Source organism: Sylvia atricapilla, chromosome 15, assembly GCF_009819655.1.
Source record: "Sylvia atricapilla isolate bSylAtr1 chromosome 15, bSylAtr1.pri, whole genome shotgun sequence".
NCBI lineage: Eukaryota > Metazoa > Chordata > Aves > Passeriformes > Sylviidae > Sylvia > Sylvia atricapilla.
Genome location: NC_089154.1, coordinates 9,851,393 through 9,874,724, shown reverse-complemented (window position 1 = coordinate 9,874,724; position 23,332 = coordinate 9,851,393). Strand labels below are relative to the sequence as shown.

General features: G+C 45.6%; 1 protein-coding gene across 4 annotated transcripts in view; it reads right to left on the bottom strand.

The window, feature by feature from the left end:
- Positions 1-1,442: 1,442 nt before the first annotated feature.
- ADCY9 (adenylate cyclase 9) overlaps positions 1,443-23,332 on the bottom strand; it is an 82,179-nt gene continuing 60,289 nt past the window's right edge. For 2 of the 4 annotated variants that reach the window (XM_066330103.1, XM_066330105.1), the window contains 5 exons: positions 21,764-21,972; positions 15,340-15,499; positions 12,279-12,427; positions 9,272-9,313; positions 1,443-3,647 (listed from right to left, as the gene is read on the bottom strand). In XM_066330103.1, coding sequence (XP_066186200.1) covers positions 2,381-3,647; positions 9,272-9,313; positions 12,279-12,427; positions 15,340-15,499; positions 21,764-21,972 — 1,827 coding nt within the window. In that variant the 3' untranslated portion in view covers positions 1,443-2,380. The remainder of the gene's footprint in view (positions 3,648-9,271; positions 9,314-12,278; positions 12,428-15,339; positions 15,500-21,763; positions 21,973-23,332) is intronic. The other 2 variants (XM_066330104.1, XM_066330107.1) reach the window with 2 other exon arrangements.

The window sequence follows — 23,332 nt, the reverse complement described above, 5'->3', positions numbered from 1 at the left end:
CTGAGCAGGAGGAGAGCAAGGATGGGCAGGGTCTGTAAAACTGGGAGAAAGAAGTGATAGGGAGAAAGGCTGGAACGACTCTGAGACAACAACATAACACTAGAAGGCATGTAAACAATTCTGGATCATGTTAGCTCCTTGGCTGTAGGAAAAGGAATACTGACACACCTTAACTGAACCAAGAACCCTAACAATGGTTTCAGGAATACATTCTTCAGATGCAAGAGGTATTTGCAGAATTACTACCTGAAAGTTGGAAGTGCAACCCACTATGGGGAGAGGGGAGTTGTAACCTAGGGAGAAGGAAGCTGCTGGAAAACTGTGCCCTTAAAATCACCTCACATTGCTGCTCACTGGGAACAGCCTCCAAACAGGCAACAGCATCTGTGGCACAGGGATTTGGGGGTGAGGATCCCCTGGTTTGTTGTGTGCTGGCAGACTGAGTGAAGAAGATGAGTTGTGAAGAGCTTTCCTATCAAATGGGATACTGACATGCATAAACAGCAGCTTTGCAGGACCTGTGCACAGAGTTCTGTTTAACTGAGATCCAGAAATCCCACAGACCCACATCTGACAAAGGCTTCATGGGCTCCATGCTGACTGTGGAGTGGAGATGGATCTCCACTGAACAGGAACCCCACAATGGATATATTTATTACTCATACCCCAAAGTCACAAGGGGGTAAGAGGAAGAAGCAATACATTCTGACTTGAGTTCGGATGGAAAGAGCCCCCAGCACCACGCAGCCAGTAGAGCACTGCCTTTCCCCAGCTCTTCCCCGGCTGATCAACTCATTTTGGGAATAAAAATCCTTTCACTTTATTTGGTGTCAGAGGGAATTGGCTGAACTATTGTAGTTGAATGGTCAGTGTGATCCCCAGCAGGACATCAAAGGCCAGAGAGGGAGGTGGTGGAAGCATGCAGAGGGCAGAGTGGCACAGCCTAAGCCCCCAATCCCACAGTTCTCTCTGTGCAAGCAGCTCCGGGCTCCCGCAGGCCTCTGCTCCCAGGGACCTGCACGGAGCTGTCTGCAGGACTGGGAAATGATTGTGCTTCTCAACTCACTACAGGGATTCTTCTCCCTATTCCTGCTTTCAGCAGCAGGAAGGGAGCATTCTGTTCTCTTCCCTGCTGCAAAAGCACAGTATGTGTGTGTGTGTAAAAATCCTGAAAAATATTGTGCAGCACCATTGGTTCAGTCCAGAGGGAAGCTGGGATACTCAACTGTGTTTGGTGGCTTCTGAAGTGTCACCAGCTTGGAAACAAATATTGCCTAAGGTAACATCCTCACAGTGGTTGGTAGTTCACAGAGGCTCAAACACTGTCTCATTACTCCCCATTAAACCCACAAACAATTCATCTCTCCTGGTCCCTCCTGCACGCGAAAATTCCCAAACAAAAAACCCCAAAAAACCAAACAGGAATAAAATAAATAAATAAATAAAGGCATTCCCAAAACATTTATTTTGCTTCTCTCTTTCACTCTCTCCAATCAGCTCAGAGACACCGATGTCACCTACCTTGGCTCACTGAGCTGCATACGGAGCCGGGAGCTCTGAACAGCAGCACTCCCGTGGTCTCTCGTCTGCTTCTGGAAACCTGTCCCCAGAGCTGGCACTGTCCCAACCCTCCTTCCATTCCCACGGACCAGAAACTCATTGGCTATACGGAAAAGAAGTGTATCCAAAGCACACGATGGCACATGGAGGCTGCGGAAAGCATCGGGAAAGGAGAACAGAACGACAGCAGCTGTTCCTCCTGCCCTAACTGAAGGCTGAGCCACGGCACAACTCCCCCTCCAGCCCAACCCAAAGTGTGTCACCCCTCGCCCAGACATTCTTGTGGTGCATTACTGGCACTTTATAGCAGTCTCGTATGGTAGATACATGCACATGTCTGTGTGTTACATACAAAAGGTCTGATAACAGTAAAACATTGTTCTGAGAGATATAAAAAACCCAAGGAGTTGCATTAGCCAAAAAAAGTGTTTTGTGAGAAACAACAATAAAAATGATATAACCACAGCTTTTCTTTTCTTTAAAATTAGATAAATACCCAAAGCTATGATTTCACTTGGGGCCTCTGTACCTTGACAGGGAGTCCAATGGAGTATATCTGAAGGCACTTAATATCCTCTACTCAGCTGTAAGATGGTTGCACAGGGAGCTGGGGAGCTTGGGATGTGATTTGGGGCATGGAGGAGAGAGATGGATGAAAACAAGCCCTGAAGAGCCATGATCCACACAGCCCCAGGTGCCGAAATGAACACAAACGTACAACCCAGGTGTGGAGAAGGTCTCTCTTGAAAAAGAAAACTGCCAATTGCAAAAGTCTGTGTGTTTCTATGGACAGAGCACTTCATGCAACTCTGACAGTTCATCATACACTCTTAGACATATTTAGCTTTGTCAGTTCATTGACCTCCTCAGTCCCCGCTTCCTCACAGTCATCCTTCTCCACGGCTTTGCCAAACCTGCACCTCTCCTCTGCCTTCACCGCGTCCTTCTGGAGCTTCTTGGCTGAAGGAAGGATGTCCTTGGCTTCTGAGTTATCTGTGCCATGGGCTATCTTATCAGAATTCTGTACAGAAGGCACCAGGTTGGCAATCTCATCCGTCGGAGACCGCCCAATGCTGCCATCCACTTGAACCCGAATGTCTGGAGATATGGACAACTGGTGATGGGGCACGATCCCGTTGTCCATGCACTTGGGGTACAGGTAGGTCTTCATCTGACCCTTCCCCTTCACATTGACCGTCCCCCTGTAGTCAAAGTCATATCCCATCTTGCTGAGGATGCGGTAGCTCTCCTCACTCACCTGGATGCGGCACTCGACGCCGGTGGTGTCCATCCTGCTGGCGATGTTCACAGTGTCCCCCCAGATGTCGTACAACAGCTTGGTGGTGCCGATGACCCCGGCCGTGAGGGGGCCGTGGTTAAAGCCGATCCGGAGCTTGAAGTTAAACCACAGCATGTTGTTGTTGAAGTCATCCACCACCCGCATCATTTCTTTGGCAAATTCGAAAAGGGTCTGCAGGTGCCCGTGGGGATGGCTGCTGTCCTGGCACTGCGAGGTGTTCAGCCCCGACGCCGCCATGTATGTGGCCCCGATGGTTTTGATTTTCTCAATGCTGCTGTAGTGGGGTTTGCTCAGCAGCTCGTCGAAGTCCCCGATGAGCTCGTTCAGGACTCGGTAACACTCCTTGCCACCCTCGTAGTTCTCCTCGTAGAACTCACTGAAGTTCACGATGCTGGCGAAGATCACCCCGCCGCTGTCGTGGTTTTTGGAATAGCTCTGAGACACCTTCAGCTGCTCAGCCACGTGGTAGGGGATGATGTTCCTCAGCAGCCAGTCAGCCTGATCCCTCATGCTCTGGATCTTGGTGCGGTGCAGGTCGGCCTCCACGTCCCCGTGGTAGTGCAGGCGGTAACTGACCTCGAACTCGCGGTTCAGGAACCAGACCAGCAGCAGCAGCAGGAAGGACACCAGGACCACCTCCTGGCCGATCAGCTCCGCCGGCCGCCTCGCCTCGCTCGGCACAGAGCTGTTGCACGGGCTCTTTCTGGAGCTGCACAGAGGGGAGAACACACAGGTCCATTTTAAGTTAGGGCATTGCCATCCCTGCTCCACAGTTAGAAATCCTCTGCTGGAAAAGGAAGTGTGGGAAGTACAGTTACATGCTAAATTATAAAATACGCATTGAGAACTTCATCTCCTGTTAAGAAAAGCCAAAGAATTAATTTAGTTCTTAAACTCACTGAGTACTTCCTTAAATCCACCAAGTATTTCTTTATCATGTTCAGTGGCACTGCTCAATCCTGTTATAAGGACTTCACCAAGGAAACAGTTATCATTATATCTAAATATATAACTGAAAGCACTGCACGTAAATATGTACCTGTGTGTGTTTAGGTATCTGAGTGCACTGAATGTTGGCACGTGGGGGTGTCTGTGGGTTTTGTGGAATTTATCTGTTTTTTTTATTTTTCGTTACCTCCAATATTCAGAACCAGCTGCTTTACACTCCTGTGCCTTTCCCTTGTGTGCTCGCCAAGGACCAGGATCCTTTGCCATGTGCCTTTAATGCTACACACGAAGGGTTTGGAGAAGATAACCCTGTAAAAGACAGGTCATGGAGAACTCCCATGGCAGGGGCTGGAAATGGATGGCCTTTAAGATCCTTCTGACCCAACCCAGTATGTGGTTCTATGAACTGCATGAAGTGGAGAACATGGCTGTGCTGACATCTTTTCTGTGATAAAACCTCTTCAGCGCTTCATGACGGAGACAGAAAGTTTCTCCAAGTGCCAAGATTACATAAAATAATCAAAAATTCCTGTCTGCCACAGACTGGGAGCAATATTTCAGATCCTTTCGACAGTTCACTGCCTGCCTGTGCAGATTATGAGGCGCTGATGGAGCATCTGCCAGTGCCAAACCACCCTGAACGAGGAGACATCTGCACTCTCCCATCTCAACTTTCTGCAGAGATGCAAAGACACAAATTGAAGCTGAGAAGGCCCCACCTATGCAATCCCAGAAGCGAAGGCTAAATGCAGACAGCTTGGCACGCTGTCATCTCTGCAGGGATCCAACTGCATTTTTGGGATAAAATGATGCCAAAGCTTGAGATTTGAGCAGACACACGCTGAAGTTTTTCAAGTTAAAGGGTGGTTTGATAAGGGAAAGCATCACATCAACCTTTCTCCTGGACAGCCAGGAAGGAATCCATACTGAGCACCTGCCTGCATTTCTCTGGGAAGGCAGGAAGGGATTAAAACTCAGCACAACTGGAGCAACAGCTCAAGCAGAGAAGGCTGAAACTGTTACTGTAATGGAAACATTCCTGATTTAATTTTGTTGCTTCATGTCCATGGGGGACAGGCTTCCACTTTGGATATATTTTAGAACTGAACTTTATTCCAGGCACAGTTTCTTTTCCTGAGTTTCATTCTCAAATACTTGATTGACAGAAAAGTGTGATGAAACAAAACCACAGCACAGCTGTGAGACAGATGAACGTGCCCCATATCCAAAAACATTTCTCAGTGCCACAATCTTTGTATCTATTCACTTTTTTTACAGAAATCCTATGGGGAAAAATGTTTCCAGTGAGTGAAATATTTACAATTCAGAGTGTGCAGGTTGAATTTCAGATGAAAGATAGGACAGATTACATTGGAAATTGCTTCTTTAGTTTTCCACCATAGACATACTTCTCCCAGAAGAAGTGAAGGTGTACTCATTTTATTCCCTCTTGACAAGGAGACCGTGAAAGGAGGAGATGTCCCAACTCTAAGCAGGGCCCCACCATCAGGTTCCTGTAATTGCTGTACCAAGACACTCCTTCCTCCCTGATCCTCAACAGAACCTCTGTTATGAACCTGTTTATGTCCTCCCTTGAAAGACAAGTCAGAGACAAAGATATGGTTTACTGCTGGCCTTGGCTGGGTTAATGGCTGGACTCGATGATCCTTGTTGGTCCCTTTCAACTCAGGATATTCTATGATTCCCTGATCTTGGAGGTCTTTTCCAGCCTAAATGATTCCATAATTAATGACTAGAAGGGGACAATTCCTGAAATACAATCCTTGCTACCTATTTTGGAGGTGACAAAATGCCCTCCCAGCATGATGGACTTATAAAGCAAAATGAGGGGATGGTAGGTAAGAGAAAAGATGTTGGAAAATAACAAGAGGTGGGGGAAAGTGAGGAAGGAATCTGGATTAAGGAGCACAATTCAGGTTCTTTTCTGAATCTGAGCTCATTATTTCACGCATCTTGTGGGCAGAGATCTGTGAAAGGATCTGAGCAATGACTCTGTTACTGCTCTGAGAGTATGAGCTTGATCCACATAATCCTCTCTAATATCAGACATTCCTGCCACAGGGATTTATTTAAGTCATTAAAAGCTTTTTATTTACAGTTTGCTGTACAAAACACTCCTCAAAGTACTTTAACTCCTCTCCAGTGAATGAGGGGAGCACCACAATTCTGTCAGGCACAGCGCAAGGCAGGATCTGCCTTCAGGGAAGGAGCTGCTGCCTCCCATTCCCCATTCCTGGGAGCTCTCCAGGATCTGCTCAGTGTGGCCTGACCTCGTGGGCCACGTGGGCTCCAGCCCTGAGACCTGCACGTGCAGGGAGTGACTCACTGTGCACCGACCTCCTTCCATCGATGGGGAATGGGGTGAGATCCCCAAAAGAAGCTGCAGTGGCTTCTCCAGAGCAGGTGTTTTTATCCCAATGTGCATCAGAATGGAAGGCCCTGATTCCAGCCTGAAGGAGAGAGCGACTGCATCGTCCTCACTTGGAAATCCAGCCCATGGATGTTGCAGTAACCAGGATACAGCACCTACAGGGCTGTAAACCACCTCCCCCATGACCTGGAGTCACCCTTTGGAATCAAAAGAAGAAAAACTCCCGCACCTCCAGCAGAAAGGATCAACCCCTGCCCAATCTTTCTCAATTCTACTTTTTATGAGGTGCTGGAGCAAAAAACTGATTTTAAAAATCATTCAAATTGAAATCTTGAGCTGACAATGTTTCTTTAACTCGAACTGGTGAAATGCTGCCTGGCACAGCCCCTTCACTATTAACTTGGCACCTCCATCCAGGCTGTGAACATGGAACAAGTGAGACTCTGGAGATAGAATCTCCTTTGGCTTGATCACAAATCATAAAGATAATGGCTTTCCACTCACAGAGCTTTCTGGAAAGCCAGCTTCCTTCTGAGCCAGTAACCCCTGTTTGGACTTGGATATCTTGCTGTATTGAAAGAGGATGCCTGTGCCTGCTAAATCTGAGAGAAGAAGGCAAGGGAGGGAAGGTGTGGAAAAGGGGATCAAACTGCTGCTGTCCATGAAAAATTTGCGTGGATGCCTATAAACCTTTCCCTACAACCAGGTGATTTCAGTCTCCACTCAAGTGGCTGATTGCTGTTCCCCCTTGAGCAGCCACACTGGAAAGTGGCACATCCCACCTGCTCCGAGGGGAGGAAGGAATGAAAATGAGACATATTTCCTGCCTCAAAGACTAAGCTCATGGCTGTATCCTTTGGGCTGCCTGGGAAACAAGGCACACTCCACATTTTTATTTACAGTCAGTCCAGAGATGAACTCTGTGCTAAGGCTTCATTACCATTATTACTGTCTCTCTTCCCAGGCAACATTAATATTATCTCTATCCTTGATCAAGGAAAGGGAACAACCTCATTAAAGGCAACACACAGGCTTTTCTAGCCCTCTTAGAACACGGGAAAACTTTAGTACTGAGTGGGGTAAGCGAGGAACTTGATTTATTTAATTCTGGCAGAAAAGTGCAGCAAAAAATTTTGTTAGGCTAAGAGAGTTTCACCTTTTATTAGTCCTTTACCAGAAAAAAGGGGAGATTCTGTACTTTAGAAATGTGGTGTGCCATAATATACAGCATAAGGGCCCTGAAAAAGGAAACCAAATTCTGTTTAATGGCAGAAACAGAAAAGGATTAACTCCCGGTCCTCTCTTTTAACTTCCAATACTTGTTAATGCCCACGTTTGGGCAGGGTCAGGCCAGGGAAGCTGGACTGAAGTGTAGTGCTGAGCAGAATCAGCACATGGCTCTCCTCCTCAGCTGAAGGAGCACAGACAACATCCCAATAAAAAGTGGAAAATGAAGTTTAGAAACGTTTAATGGATGACATACTTTGGCTACTGCCTCACTTGGCCTTTAGATCACAAGCCAAACCCTGTAATCGAGGCAAAACCTCACTCCACAGCTGCTCACAAGAGACACCTCCATGGTTTGGTCCTCAGCAATCTTCACCTGTCATGAGCTGGAAGTTCCATATTTAGGGAAGAAAAATATCTGCAGGAAAACAATGCTTGACAGGTGATATTTCCCCAGATTTCTGTCACTGAGGGGAAGACCCAGTTGTCAGTGATTTAAGGCAGGGTGAATTATTGATCAGGGATCAGCAGCTGGCCAGGAGCCTGCTGAGCTGCTGGGGAAGAGGTCTGTAATTCTGAGCAGCACAAAAGAAAAAAACCAAAATTTTTCACAAATGAAAAATAAGGATCCAAACCCTAAGGATCCAAACTAGGGCTGATCCTAAGACACTACTGGAGTGATCACCATGCTATTTACCAAAAAAGAAAAAACCAATGTCCCTGCTTTTCTTTAGGCATTAAATTTCCATTCTGGATTCAATGAGGTAGAATTCTGTTACAAAAAAGAACTTTCATGAATCAAAACCAGGAAAAAGGAAAACTCATGTAAGAAAAGCCAGAGCCCCCCAAACCCCAACACTGTAGTAAGTGCTAAGTCCTTGGTGAAGAAATACCCAAAGAAACACTGTTCTCATCCCTCTGTACTGAACCCCATGTGTTTTCTAAACTGCCACAGCATTCGTGGACATGAGAGTTATTAAAAAGGGATTTTGCTTTGACACATCCTCCCAGGACAAGCAACATGCTCCTGAAAACCCCTTTTAGATGCATTACCAAAGTCACACATCCACAGTTCAAGCAAACCCAACTTGGCCCAAATATCATCCCCAAATTTGCAATGAGCACAGACTTGTCTAACACCAAAGAACAGTAAAACCACTTCAAAATGGTATTGCAAAAACGTGCAATAAACCCATGAGAAATTCAACACTGAAATCACCAGAGTGAATCTTTAATACACTTATTTTAAGGGGCCATTAATAACCCAGGAAGGGATTTTTGTTTGCTTTGAAAGGCTGGGGGCTAAATTTTCCTTTGCTTTCAGTTTTATGACTCCATGTTCTGCCCAGGTGAGGTAACAGCCAGGCCCAGACTGTCACATCCCATCCTGGGAAGGCAGTTGTACATCCAGCTTTTCCAGAGGAAGCTCCTCTACACAGGGAATTCTCACCTGCCCAGCTGTGAGAGCATCCAACTCACACTGCTTCTGAATGGTGCAAATCAGCCAAGGAAATAAAATAAACAGCTCGTGGTGGACACACAGTGCTCTAAAAACTGTTGCTACTAGAAAAAACAGATGCTGCTTTAAATAGCTCCTCCATAGTTCTTTTTCCTAGAAATCCAATTTAAGGAGAAAATATTACACAACTCTGTGACTGCAGCACCAGCCCTGATGAGTTTTGGTCATACCCAGGTCATCTGTTAAAGAAATTACACGAGGAGCTCAAACACAACTTCTGAACCAATTTGTTGAATTCCCAAGTTATTACTGTGGATGCTACACATAATTCACTGAAAATGCTTCTATCCTTAAATATAAAGATGGTAATTCTATAAAAACTTACCTAAAGTTCTGTGCCAAATCTAGATGAGGAGCTTCCACGGAGCTGAAATGAAAAAAAGGCACTGATTTCAGAGGGAAAGTTCAAGCAGTAAACAAACCATCCTGCAGCATTCCAGACAGAATTTTCAACTTCTCTATTGCACAGACCAGTACCTGCACTGCAGACCTGATCAACTGCACACAAACTTTGTCTGAACATGACTTATCTGCTTGGAAGAAGGAACCAGCCAGAGATGCAAATCCCTGTAAAGGGAAGCTGGAACTTCGTGATGCCTGGAACAAGTAACTGTTAAACAATCCCATCTTACCTGGAAAATAGGGAAAAGCAACCCCAGAACTCTAAGACTCCATTATGCCTTCATCTTATGTGAGCACACAGCACAAAGATTTTAAAAATAAAACACAAAGAGACAAACCCCAGCATCTCCAGAGACCAAAACCAAATGACCTCAAACCAACAAAACAAACAAACAAAATCACTCAGACCCAAAAATCCCCCCAGTCCCCAAAACCCTAAAAAACACAGAACCCATTTTTGAAGATGCCATTAGAGAAAAGAAGTAGTTCAAGCACTTTTCTCATTTACTTGTATTACATCTCTACTGCAATTAAGTAGCAAGAGTGTATCAAACTCAGGATTAATTACAACTGGAAAAGGAAGTAAAAAACTGCAGAATGGATCTGTCCGTGGTGCAGACAGGGCTGCAACTGCTACTGTGACAAAACTATTATCAGAATCATGGTAACAGATAAACAAAAAGATGACTATTAACAAACTGAAGTAATGGGTTTCACTAACTAAACCTGTGTGATTTTTGTTGAGGATCAAGTCTATCAATCACCTTTTCAGACCTGCAGTTGAACAGCTCTATTACTTGAATTATTTCTTTTTGAGGGATGAAATGACAATATAGTCCATGATTTCTGAACCTTGCCCTTTAATGGTCACTGCTGTTCACACTATATACGGAAATATACCATCATTAGTAATATTTATTAAGATAATGGGGTTTCTTAATATTCACAGAGCCCCTTTAGCACTCAGCAAGAGCTGATGCTGTGACCTGACACAACAGCAAGGTCTCCACCTCTCAGTTTTGGAAGAGCCATTCCAGTCCCTGAATAAAGTTGAAATGCAGGGAAAATCCCCAGTTCTGTGTCTTTCTTTCTGGACAAAGCACAGAGCTCGTCCAGTGTATTCCATTCCCCCTTTCAGCAGGCTCTGCCAGGAACCCCCAGGGAGCTCCGGGCAGACACAGCTGCACTGGGGAGGAGAAGGAGCTCCAGGGACTCCTGCTGGGGGGAACTGGGGAAGAGCAACCAGGGAATCAAGAAATGGCATCAAGGGTCTGCTCTCCATTAATTCCCCTGGAAAACCAAACCTGGGGTTGAGTTTGGAGCCAAGGGAGGGTCGGGCTCTGCTCCCAAGGAACAAGTGACAGCACAAGAGGAAACGGCCTCAAGTTGTGCCAGGGGGGTTTAGATGGATATTAGGGGAAAAAGGTCTTCAGCAAAAGCCCTGGCACAGCTGTGCAGGGCAGTGCTGGAGCCCCCATCCCTGGGGGGAAGTAAAAGTCCTGTGGATGTGGCACTTGGGGACATGGGTCAGTGGTGGCCTTGGCAGTGCTGGGGGAACAGCAGGAGTGGATGGTCTCAAAGGGCTTTTCCAACCTCACAGATTCTGTGATTCCATGATTCTCAGTGAAGCTGGGCTGGCCACTGAGAGCACCAGAGCTACAAAAGGAAAAGCCAAGGGGAGAAAGTCTTTGTGACTGGGAGAGGCCACTCAGTGCTGGGGGACAGAGGATGCTCACTGTGATCCTGAACCCAAAGGGACAAATCCGTGAGGAGACCAGGGAGGCTTCAGAGCCAAACACTCATTTTCTGCACTGAAGCTGGAGAGAACTGCCCTGCCCTCCTTGTCTAAGTCCTTTGCAGACAGACAAGAAAAGGATTTTTCTGTAGTCAATATGATCTAGAAATGATTTGTCAACTGACTACAGCTCCAGGATACTTTTTTCCCAGGACTTTCTCCCTTCAACCCTTACAGGCACCTCAAATCACAGATGTGAACAGGTATAAGAGCTGTCTTTTATTTTCTCTTTCTTTTAAATATAAATTTGATCAAGATTAAAAGAGACCACTGAAGACACCTGAAGAGGCAATTAAAGCTAAATACTCACTAAAGTATGTATCTGCAAACTCTTTCTTGTTTGTTTGGGTTTTTTCCCCCATATTTTTCACCTTATGATTCAGCAGTTCTGTGAAGGAGAGGAACTGACTGAGGAGAAGACCTTGCTAAGTCCATCCCAAGAAAGGGTCTTAAGCCACTGAGAAGTGCAAATTGATTATAAATTTTGCCATCACGAGCAGAAGGATGGAAGGACCCCCTTGACTCTCTCAGCAAGAAAACAGCAGGAGAATACTGCAAACAAATTCTTGCAGAAAATCATTTATCAGAGGAAAACTGGAAAAATTTAAGGTTATTGCACAGAAACTGTATTATCTTGATTCCTCTGGTTACTGTTCTGTAGAGTCCTCTGAAAAGGCAGGAAACTGAGAAGGAACTGGGTATTAGATCCCATTAAACCTAAGCACCTGCCTTCCACATTGGAAAATGCATTGAGGAAGGATGTGGAAGAAGAATATGTGGTTCCTAAGGGCCAAAATAAATCCAGGGGGGTGTTGCGGAGCAGTAGGGCTCTCTAGCACCACCAAATACCTAGGAATTTCCTTAACAAAATAGATTTTCCAGCTAGTGGTGAAAGGCAATTCTGTGGGTCTGTAACTGTGTCCTAGAAACAGATCAGGAAGCACAGACTGTCACTCAGAAGAGGACCCCCTGAAATCCTTTAAAAAAAAAAAAAAAAAAAAAAAAGAAGAAGAAATAAAAACCATTGAGGTTGAGATGGTGGAGGAAGCCACGGCAGACAGCAGAATCCTGTGTATGAGCCCCTTGTTTCCCTGGGGAAGCCCAGCTGTGTTCCCTGCAGCCCGGGGGAGCTCACCTGGCGGGGCACAAGGAGACGTAGAGCAGGATGAGCAGCACTGCTCCCACCACGGTCGCCAGCAGGGATCTCATCCAGGAGCTGAGCTGGCAGAAGTTACAGTACTGCACAATGGTGATGAGAATGGCACAACACATGAACATGGTGTACTGCAACAGAGAGAGAGAGGGGGTTAACAGCTGCTCAGGGCCCTGCCACACATCCACTCCGGCAGGGGAAGGGGGTCAGTGGGGAGAAGGGGATAATTCTGCCTGGATGATGGGCACAGGGAGTGATCCCACGTGAAGATGGACATCTTCCCTTCCAGGAGCAAGAAAACCTTTAGCACTGGTGGTTTGTCACCACTTTCCCTGGATGGAGTTCTTTATCACACACCCAGCGATGTCAGAGCCTCCAGCTTACCTTGGCCAAAAGCTCAGTGCCTCTTCTCATTCAAAAACAGGGAAAAAAAAAAAAAAGAAGGTGAAAATTCATGGCAACCTCCTCTCCACTTCTGGGGTTAGATCCTGCCTGCTTTAAGCTGCGTATCAAAATTCCATTGCTTGGAAATGCAGAGTGCAATTTCATCCACCTGCCTGCTTTTAAGAACACTTCTCAGAGAAGGTTCTCAGAGTGCCCTGTAACAGCTGGATCCAGGGAAGGAAAGATCTGCCTCAGTGACAAAAGGCTCCTTCAGTCACTGGCAACTCACATTTGGTAACACGACCACTTGGGGCAATTTGAAAGGACAAGGTCACATTTTCTGTTCCAAATGCCTCACCCCAAAACCCCTTTACCTCTCCCCAACTTTACTGGATAAAGGAAAGGAAGTGCAGGACAGATGCACTGCCCAGAGCACCTTCATTTCCCCAGGTACAACCTTACAATGCTCAAAATCCTCAAGTGTGCCAATGATGTGCCAATTTTGGTTTTCTAAGAATATTCATGACCATCCAAGCTAAACCAGAGACTCCACACTTGGATTAAGGAGTTCTAGTCTAGCTTTATGCTGTATTTCACAGCATGAAATGATCATGCTCTCCCTTTCGGTGTCCTGTGCAGCTGAAGCACAGACTCTGCAGCCTGGCAGTCCTGTGGCATAACAAACAAGCATGTGATTGAGAGCAGACACAGTGTATGGGAAAAATCCTTACATAATTCACCATTTTTAAGCCACAACCAACCATTGTCGGTTTTTTAAATGACTTTAAAACAGACAAAAGAAATTTCAGAAGTGCCCTTTAAAAACCACATAACTTAAACTTTTTCCCCCCCCATTTCAGGTCTCCTAAAGTGGCAAAGGACTGGTTCTCACTCCAAGTGATGCCCCAGCATAAAGCCAGCTATAGAGGGTCAGAATGTGCTGGATTTTACTATGGATGCATGGCTTTGGAAAGTTTTTTTTTTTTTTAAGGCTATTTTTGTTAATTTTCATTTTAATTATTTTATATCCAGGGAGGGTATAAAATGCTATGAATAAAAAAAAACTTTGCAAAACCATGTCATAGTAAAGGAGGCCACTTACCTGACCCTCTATAGATAGACTCCATTTCCTAGAGCTCCACAAGTGTGGAAACACTGACCACAAGCTGAGTTAGGACATCTCTTGGAGAGTGAGCCAACAGCCCCATGACTCTGGAGCACCTGCAAGAGGAAAGAAAGCAAAGCTCATTCTCAGTTTGGTGATGAAAATCACCATTTTACTGCTGCTGCCTGAAGGGGTTTGACTCAACCTGACCTGCTGTGTTGAGAACACACTCATAAAGTGGTTACTCTGGTATTATCTGAAATATTTGGAGAGATGATCAAGGATGGTGATGAATGGGATGATATCAAAATCAATTTGACAGATTTGAGAGATTTGAAGGTTTTCAGCTCCCTTCCCTTGAGGAAAGCATTCCTGCGGTTAGTTTACTGATAATCATGCAAGGGAAAGACCATCATTAGACTGAATGAACAAACAAATCAATTCACAGCTTAAAAATCCTTAAATAAAGTTCCAAAAGGTAGAAGCTGCAGAATGATCTTAAGCATGTGAGGGAAGAGAATGTCAACCACACCCTCCTGTGACTGTGGTAACCACGGGATGTGTGTTTAAATCGGCAAGGACCAAAAAATGTGTGGTCACACATTTCCACGGAACAAACACTCCCCAGCACCCAGGAATAAGCTGTGATAGGAAGAGTGAAGTGGAGCTGGTCATCACCTACATCCAGGGCTCTGAAATAGCAAGAGCTTTGTGAAACAGAATTCCCTGAAGATCCTGGAAAGGAAGGATTGCACACTGTGCTGCCTAAGAGAAACAACCTTTCATCTCCAGCTTGAGGCCATTTTATTCACAGTTTTTAAGCCTTGATTTTATGCTATAGTTGGTCTTTAAATTAAACTGTTCTTCCCCCTCCTCACTGCTGCCCATGGCAGGGGGTTGGAACAAGAGGTACCTTCCAACCCAAACCATTCTGTGATTCTGTCAATGTTTAACCCCTTGTTCTCCCCTTCTGAGTGCTTTTAGTAACAGAGACACCAAATTCCCTAAGGACCTCTGTGTCCGGGTTAAATATGCTGACTTCTTTCCATTCCTTTTTAGAAGGCAGTTATTGCACTCCTTTAACGATTCCCACAGCCCCTGCAATGGCCATTTCTAGGTACCAAGTACTCTCTCCTTTGAGTTCCTTCATCTCACTCTGCAAAGCCGAAACACCCCTCACTAATCCTGTTTTTGCTGTTGAGGGTCACTGATACAGCTTCTCTGACTCCAAACTCCAAATCCAGCCCAGGACAACAATCCTAAGATAAACCACTTGCACTATCTCAAAATTCCTGCAGAAGTGCTTGGCCTAAGAGAAAAAAAGTACGAAAGCAGCAGGAATTTCTAGGTATCCCCTCCTCTTTTGTCTGAGAGTTTTCATCATGGCTGTGTTTACATAACAGACTAGGAATTCCATCATCCACAAAGCCCCATCCCTCCAAGGGATCTGTATCAAACAGATGTAAAGCAGGAAGGAGATGGAGGAAGGCAGGCAAGCAACAAGCTTTGCTAGCTCCAAACCGTCACATTATGGAAGGGAATTCAACAACTTACATGTATATTTGTTTCAAAATCAGAGGTGAAGTGTGAAAACACTGCAAGAGCTGGGAGAGAAACCAGGATTGCACCGAAGAAGTGTCGAGGCAGCCAGCCAGATATCACCTCCAGGAGACGCTTGGTGCAAGTCATCACCTCCTCCAGGAAGAACGCCATCCTGGAACACAGGAAAGCGGGGATCCAGGCATTAATGGCAGCACATCTCCTTGCACCTCTCATTTACCTGCAATAATACAGCTTCAAATCCATCACTGAGGCTCTGTGAACAACCAAGGTGCCACAGCACCTGCTGCTGATTGCAGGGAACAATCCTGGCTGCCAGATGACCCAGTGTTTGCTCTGCTGAGGAGGGGCAGCAAAGGGAGGGAGAGCCTCGGCAAGGTGGCTTTGAGAAGCAAACTGAAAGCCAAAGTTCACTTCCTTGGAAGGTTAAAGAAAGGGAAAACTCCCTCTCCATTCATAAATAAAGCAGGCAGGGAACGGGGAAACTTTTACAAGTTAAAAGTTACTGAAAATAACACCAGGAATGTCTGAGGAGCAGAGCAGCTCCAGCACCCATCACATTGCAACCCAAACCAGTTCTCCCAGTTGCGAGCAGCCCAGTCTGCAGGCAGGCTGCGTTCCCTGTCATTAGGGAAGGGGAGCGTGGGCTGTGAGCTGGCAGGAGCTGAGCTGGAGGAGCTGAGCCCTGGGAGGCCAGCTGGCACCACCCGCTCCTCGCAGCGCCGCACGCCCAGCTGCATCCCGCCAGGCGCCGCGAGGAACGGCTCTCGCCTCGAGCTGCCGAGAAAACCACGGCCCCAACCTGTGAGGAGCTGGAGGAGCCAAGTGGAAGAGCTCTGGAGAGCAGCTTACCGGAGATGCTTCTCAAATGAGAGCAGCTCTAATTGCTAAAATGAATAAGGGAAGGTAAAAGGATGCTCAATGCTCAAGGGCATTGCATAGAAAACTAGTATTTATCCACAGAAAGAAATCCTTGCGATAACTTCCTTCTCAAAGCTCAACAATAGTCACTTGAGAAAAATTGCAACTGCTGTTCAAGTGCCTAATTATTTTTAAGAAGACTTTAAAAGGTGGTGTGGCACAGTTATCTGCATCCAGAGCCATTAATGGCATATGTGGAGTTACCAGACTCAGGCTGGGCAGGTAATTCTGACTACAGAGCCCAAACAGTACAGCATCACACTGTTTTTTTGGACAGAGATGCTCACAGCCAAAAAAACCCCCCAGAACCCACAAACCAAACATGAAATTCTGAGTCTGCAAAGTCACATGAATTACCCCATATCACCTATACCTCTAAAAAGAGAAAACATATCCACTCATTTTTAACCGAGTTGTCTGAAATAAAAGGTTTTATATAGGATAAAAGCCTGATACGAACCAAGCTGAATTTAAATTTCTTTATGCCAGTTTGTCACTCATTCCACACCTTTAAAGATAAAATGTTTGTGAATGAGATTTTAATTCTCTGGTCCGGAATTCTGTGACTTGCAACCACAGGTATTTTGTGAAGCATAAAGATCTCTTCTCTAATTGCATGTGTTAAAATCTGTAAATTATACTTAAATTGATGGAAAAAGAGGAATCTGGGAGCATGAAATACACTGTAATTCATCGGGAGCCCACGAGAGGGTGCTCACAGATTTGCCAGTTCCCAATTTAATGGACTTACATTCACACCAAAAATTCTAACTGTATTCCATCAAAAAACAGAATTTCCAGCAAAGCACTGAAATCTAAAAACTGGATCTGCAAGCTTTTAAAAAAACGTTCTGTAGAGTAAGAATTGGGGTTTTTGAAGGGCTGCAGACTGTCAGAACTGTCCCTGTGCTCAGTGGCAGCCCCGTTGTCCAGCGCTGAGCACGTCTGAAATCACCACCCAACTTGCCACCTCTGCAAATGAAAGCCCCATCCTCCAAAACCCCATGGACTGGGACTGGCAGCTCCATGGCTGAGCTGAGAGCAGGAAAAGGGAAGGGATGCCAGGCCCAGGCTCCCTGGGCACGCTGGTCCCTGCGAAGGCAGCCTGGTGCCACCTGTGCCCACGCCCTGGCGGCTGTGTGCCTCCCATCCCAGCTGGCACAGACCCGGCTCTGTGACACACGCCCAGTGCAGCTCATGTCTCTCACCCCGACCCACACACCAGGGACTCCACGGTTTGCATTTTCCCTTCTGCCAAATCTCCATGCCAGGACAAATTCCTGTGGGAACTATAGCAACAAATCCACGGGCGAACCCGACGGGTTAATCCTGCCATGAGGACACTGCTTTATTTAGGCAGCTGTGTGTCTCCAAAAGGCAGGTGCAAATTCCAGGGCTATGCCACGTTCCTCCTGATAATCTTTACCTTCTTGCATTGATTTTTTTCAGGATGGGATTTATCGTGGGGCTCTGAGCTCTGGAATTAAATGATGGAATTCTCCTCCTTAACAGTGAATCCAGCCCAATGCTCCCAGCACAGGAAGTCAGGGGTGCATTAAATCCAGACAACAGTGAGAGCTGCAGACAGATTTAATGGCTACAGGGCAGTATCAGTAAATAATGCAGTGTCAGTGGGCAGCTCAACAGGGCTTAAATGCTAAAGCATCTGAGCTGTTTACACAAGCTGGAGTTCAAATTAGTAACTTTGACATAAATGATTAATGGCTAATGTAGACTGTTACCATCATTTCTGTATTTACTGGCAGTTTAAAATCAATTCCCAGAGTTCAAATCAAAAGCTTTTGGCATAGCAGCAATTTGGTGGGATATTAAATACCAGATGTTAGAAATAAATAAAGGCAAACAGACTACATTGTTTTCCCCAGCATCAATACTCTGTATCAGTCGTGTTAACAGATCTGGTTCATTAAGCTCAAGGGGGAGAAGGCAATTTCTGCTCCTGGTCACGAGGAATTTAGGAAGATTCAACGTTGGCCACAGGTCTTGGCTGAGGACAGACGGGGGTGACACCTCAGCAAGGCTGGGAAGGCGAAGCACCAGGAAAAGGGCAGTTCTTCGGTCAGACAACAGCACAATTCTCTTCTATTGTTGGATTGGACTTGCTTTCTTCATCTAGATGATTCTTTTCTGCTGTCTAGAAAAGTCCTTTTAAATTCATGAATCAACTGAAAGTTGATTGATCCCACCTCTCACTCTCTTGAACAGGGCTAAACACCCACTCTGCCTCCCTCAACCCTTCACCCACAAGCCTTCCTTGAAGCACGCTATCAAAAGCAACACATTTTTTGTAAATAAACTTATTTATATGCAGTTTTACTCAAGGACAAAATGTCAAAATTATCTACTGAACAAAACTTCTGTATTTACACTAAATATTGGGCAGCTCTTGGGCAGAATCTCTAACCCCTATTCCTGCAGTATCTCCTCAGACTCCCAAGCTGAATCCCACACATTGTTGTACATTCAATGACAACGATTTTTAAAAAAATATCAGAACTTTAGGATCTCTTACACTTCAGCTGAGCTCGTCAAAGTAGCTACGTTTCAAGTGGGCAGAAGGACATTCTTCAGAGAACATTTCCAGAGGAGATGACATCTTCCATGCGCTCACAAATGAAGCATCAATTTTTGCGTGCAGCTTTATACAATTAATTTTGAGTGGCTCTTGTGCTAACAGTGGGATCCTCATCTATAGGTACTCCAATAATTTATTATCAGACACTTCAGAGGAATCAAAACATCCCTCTCTCTCATAAGCTTTGCTCCATGAGGACTTTTGCTGTTGCAGAATTCCAGTTTTAAGTCGTTTCTCACTGCCCAGGCTGTGACAGTGCTGTGCTCTCCTCTTCCCTCCCACAGCTGGACTGAGGGCAGAGCCACGAGAGCCAAGGGAGCCCTTGCTAGGCTGAGTCCTGGATTTAATTACAATTTAGCTGATTTAATGGGAGGGCGTTCAGCATCATGATAATGAAAATACAATGTGAAACTTAGGCAAGAATTTTCTGGTCTTAAAATAATTCCTTTTCCTGAAATTCTGGGATTGTGCCCAGCATTGTAGTCCAGTCTCCTCCCCAAAGATATCTCGGTGGTATTCTGTGATTGTCATTTGGGATGACATTTCTGCACAGGAAGTTCTGCACTGTTTCTGTGCATAATGAGCAGTCAGAGGGAGCAGCCCTCACTTGGAAGAGGATTTGAAGAGGAAAAAGATGATTTTCACCTCCCTGCCCAAAGGAACTGTATAGAGTGTGTGCCTCAGGTTATGGAGACTGGGGCGGCCCTGAAGTGTATTTTAGGCATTTACTATAAAGCAAAAACATAAAATAAATTCAAAGCATCCCTGCTGGTTTGAAGGAGAGGACAGGGAAAGGCAGTGGTTACTCACCCCATCCAGCCATTCCTGGTTCCCAAGGTAACCAGGACATTTTGAGGGGTTTTGGGATCACTGGTCAGGCTGACAGCACACAGCTGCAGTGAAGTCAAACCCCTGCACAGCCACTCACAGACAAAACCACTTTGCCAACTTTTGACTATATAAACTGAAAATAACAATTTTTCTTCTCCTTAAGGAACCCATAAACCACCAATTATAGAGCAGAACTGCAATAAAACCTTATGAACCTACCTATAAATATTTCTAAGATTATAGCAATAATTTTCATCAATGTACAAAACAAGGCAAAAGCGATGTCCTATGGGGAAAACAAGTGGGGAAAAGAACAAATTGAAAAATACTAAAATGAAGTAAGAATTCACCTGTAAAGTGAGTGAACACAAATTTTCTCCAGATACACCTGGACAGCAGAAAGCAGCACTTCTGCAAAGTGGTGGTAGAGCTGTTCCTAGCTGAACAAATTCGTGGCCACCAAACCCAGACCACCTGGAAGAGCTGCCTGGACACATTAATCTGCCTGAAAAACTTGCGCCCCACCCAAACCAGAGTGCAGAAACTCCTACTAAGGGAAAAATATATTTCTGATGTAAGAGAGAGGAACAATTAACGGTTCAGAATGACAATTCTACCAGTTCAACCATCTCCCAGGACAGCTTTTAACTCTCTGAATTTCTAGATTTTCTAAAAAACTACTCAAATTGCAACAACCAAACACCCCTGCTAAGAAATGCTGCCTTTAAAAGCATTTCATAGATGGCTTCTCTCTACTCCACATGGCAGCTTTGATGTAACCCACTTGCACACATTTAAATACCCAGTGAGGTACAAACTTCCTTCGGTGACTAAAGCATTAATTCAGTATTTTTTACCTCGACCCTGCAAAGTCAAAATGAGAGTGCAAACTGCAATCTCTTGTTTCTTTTAAAACAGCAGCAGAAATTGCTTCCAGCTCATAACTACAAAAGCATTTTGACTGACACATTCCTGACAGGTCTGCAGAACTCCAGGAGAGGACACCCATTTGCACTCAGGACCCTTATCCTGCTGTGGTGTCAGGGAAGTGCAGGGAACATCGGGATGAGAAGGGCAGAATGAACTCACACATCCAGGCACACAAACAGTTCATTAACAGGTCGATCAGCCGGGTTAATGACAGGTTACACGGGGTATCTGTGTAGATCACACAGCACACCCAGGAGAGCATGAGCTGCACTGAACAAAGTGCTCTTTGCTCCCCCTGAGCGTGAGTAACCCCGGGGATGGAGGAGTCACCAGAGCAGGCTCCTGGCAGCCCACAACACCCCAGCACTGGGGGTGACTGGGCACAAACGGGGAATGAGGAGCTGCTGCTAAAAACCAGGCACCTGCAGCCAACTCTGCTGAGGGCACAGCAGAGGCTGAGGGGCAGGACAAGCGATCAGGTGTGGGATTGGCACCTCTGAGCACGGCCCTGACAAGTGCCACCCTTTCTGCAGAGACAAAACAGTGCCCCTTCCCTTCTGTGGCAACACTGGCCTCCCGTTATATATCAGACACAGAAAACATGAACTATCTCAATGTTAACCCATGAAACTTAAAAAAAAAATAATTCTGGACAGACACAATGTGCCTTTAGCAATTTCTCTTCTTTCTTTCTTTGAGGGCAGCCCTCTCTTTGCAGCTCTGATACATGATGTCACTTTTAACCCCAGAACTCTGTACCTTTATCTTGGAATTTAAAGGAGCAGTTTTTTGGGTGGGTTTGTTTGCAGGACAGATAAAAGTTTTCTGTTTGAATTTTGACAGTCCTGTAAGGCAAGAAGACACACTGTGGCACGTGGCATTCCAAGGAACAGCAAGAGGGGCAGGGATGGGGTGCAGATTCCATTTCCCTAAGTGATCTCAATCGACTCTGCTGCAATTCCTGTAGCCAGAGCTCTCCCTGCACAAGAAGTGCCACGAGCCTTGGCTGCACTGACTCTGCTCTTCAAGCCTTACAGCCCGTCCAGGCGAGTTCCTGGGACGCTGTCAAACAAAATGTTCCCCAGCCAGGCACTGCTGCAGCTCTCCTGTTATTTGCAGACTTTGTTACACTTCCCTTACCTGATGGAGATGACAAGGGACAGCACTTCCAGCAGGATGGCGATGACAAACACCACGACGGCCGCGGGCGGCGGAGGGGACGCGACCATTCCGTGTTTCAGGAAACACGTGATGGAGAGGATGAGGAAGACTGTGGTGGACAGGAACACGTCCAGGAGGGAGCTGAAGGTCGCACTGGCAAACGTCTTCACTGGAGCATTCCTTATAACCTGTGTGGAACACAGGGATTGAGGGAAGGGATGAAAAGGAATAAATGCTGTTTCGCTGAATTCAACTGGATGATGAACAGCAGCTCCTAACAGATAAAGGAATGAAGAAATGTTGGCCACTTCATTAATCCAGTGTAAGCACTGGCTGGGAAACAAGAAGCAGAAGAGGTGGTTTGATGTCTGTCACAGCTCCCCGAGCAGACTGTGTTGACAAGAAGTATTGGTGGCACAGCCCCAGGCCTGGTGTGATTTCTATACACTATTATGGTACAGAAATAAAACAACATAAAAATTGACTATTCTGTGCAAAGAAACATAAATATAATAAGTAGAAGATAAGTTATGGGATGTTTTCTTCTACAACTTTAATTAAAACCCCCCCCGATATCACTATAACCTTTTTAGCACTGATGGTTAAGAAAACCCTCCTAACGCCACTCCACAAACACAACTCCCGTGGTAGAATTCACACCTCCCTTTCAGACTAGATTAAAAGCTGTGTAATCCAAACTGATCAGAGCCCAGGACATCCAGTTCTGCTCTTCCATAACCCCTCACCACACATTTAAGTCTCATTCCCATCCCATCCTGGCCTGGCCCAGTGCTTGTGCAGCTGTGCTTTGTGCTACCGTGGCCAGTCCTGCTGAAAACCAGATCACGAGCTCCACATCCTGGCTTATGAAGGTGAGCCCAGTCCTAGAACTGTTTGTATCTGCCCAAGAGACCATAGAAAGCAAGTTTCAAAGAAAACCAGGAATTACGTTATCAATGTCACCATGAAGGCATCCAGTTGGAGCACTCTGGTTTAATTTGGAAGTTTCTTTTGTTCCTCAGAACACATCCTGTGCTCAGCAATACTGGGAAACAAACTTGCTCCTCATTTGTACCTCTCTGCAACCTAATAAATCCAGCTACTTCAGTATTACCACTGAAAATTGGTAATACTACATTCAAAATTACCATTGAACCTGAAGGAGTAGCAGAATCCTGTTCATCCACACATGAAGTCCCATCCACTGAATGAAGGGAAGCAGCACTGTATCCCCAAGTGACAGAGTTAAAGATGCTCTCACAGTGCTAAGTAGTGCCTTAATTTCCAAATGAGAACAGATTAAGGCTCTTGGGAAGCAGAGCTGATTCCAGAGAGAGATTACAACCTGAGCATGCAGCTGGCACTGTATAATCAGAGATGAATTCAGGGGTGCTGGAAGTCACTTTTAGCAGCACTGACTATCAGGCCATTAGAGAACCTGGACTGCTGTCAAATCTTTTCATTCTCCTAAGGAAGATTTCGTTGTTGTTTTGAACGAGAACTCTGCTAACATTAAAGCTTTAACAGGTTCTTGCCCCAGTGCTGCAG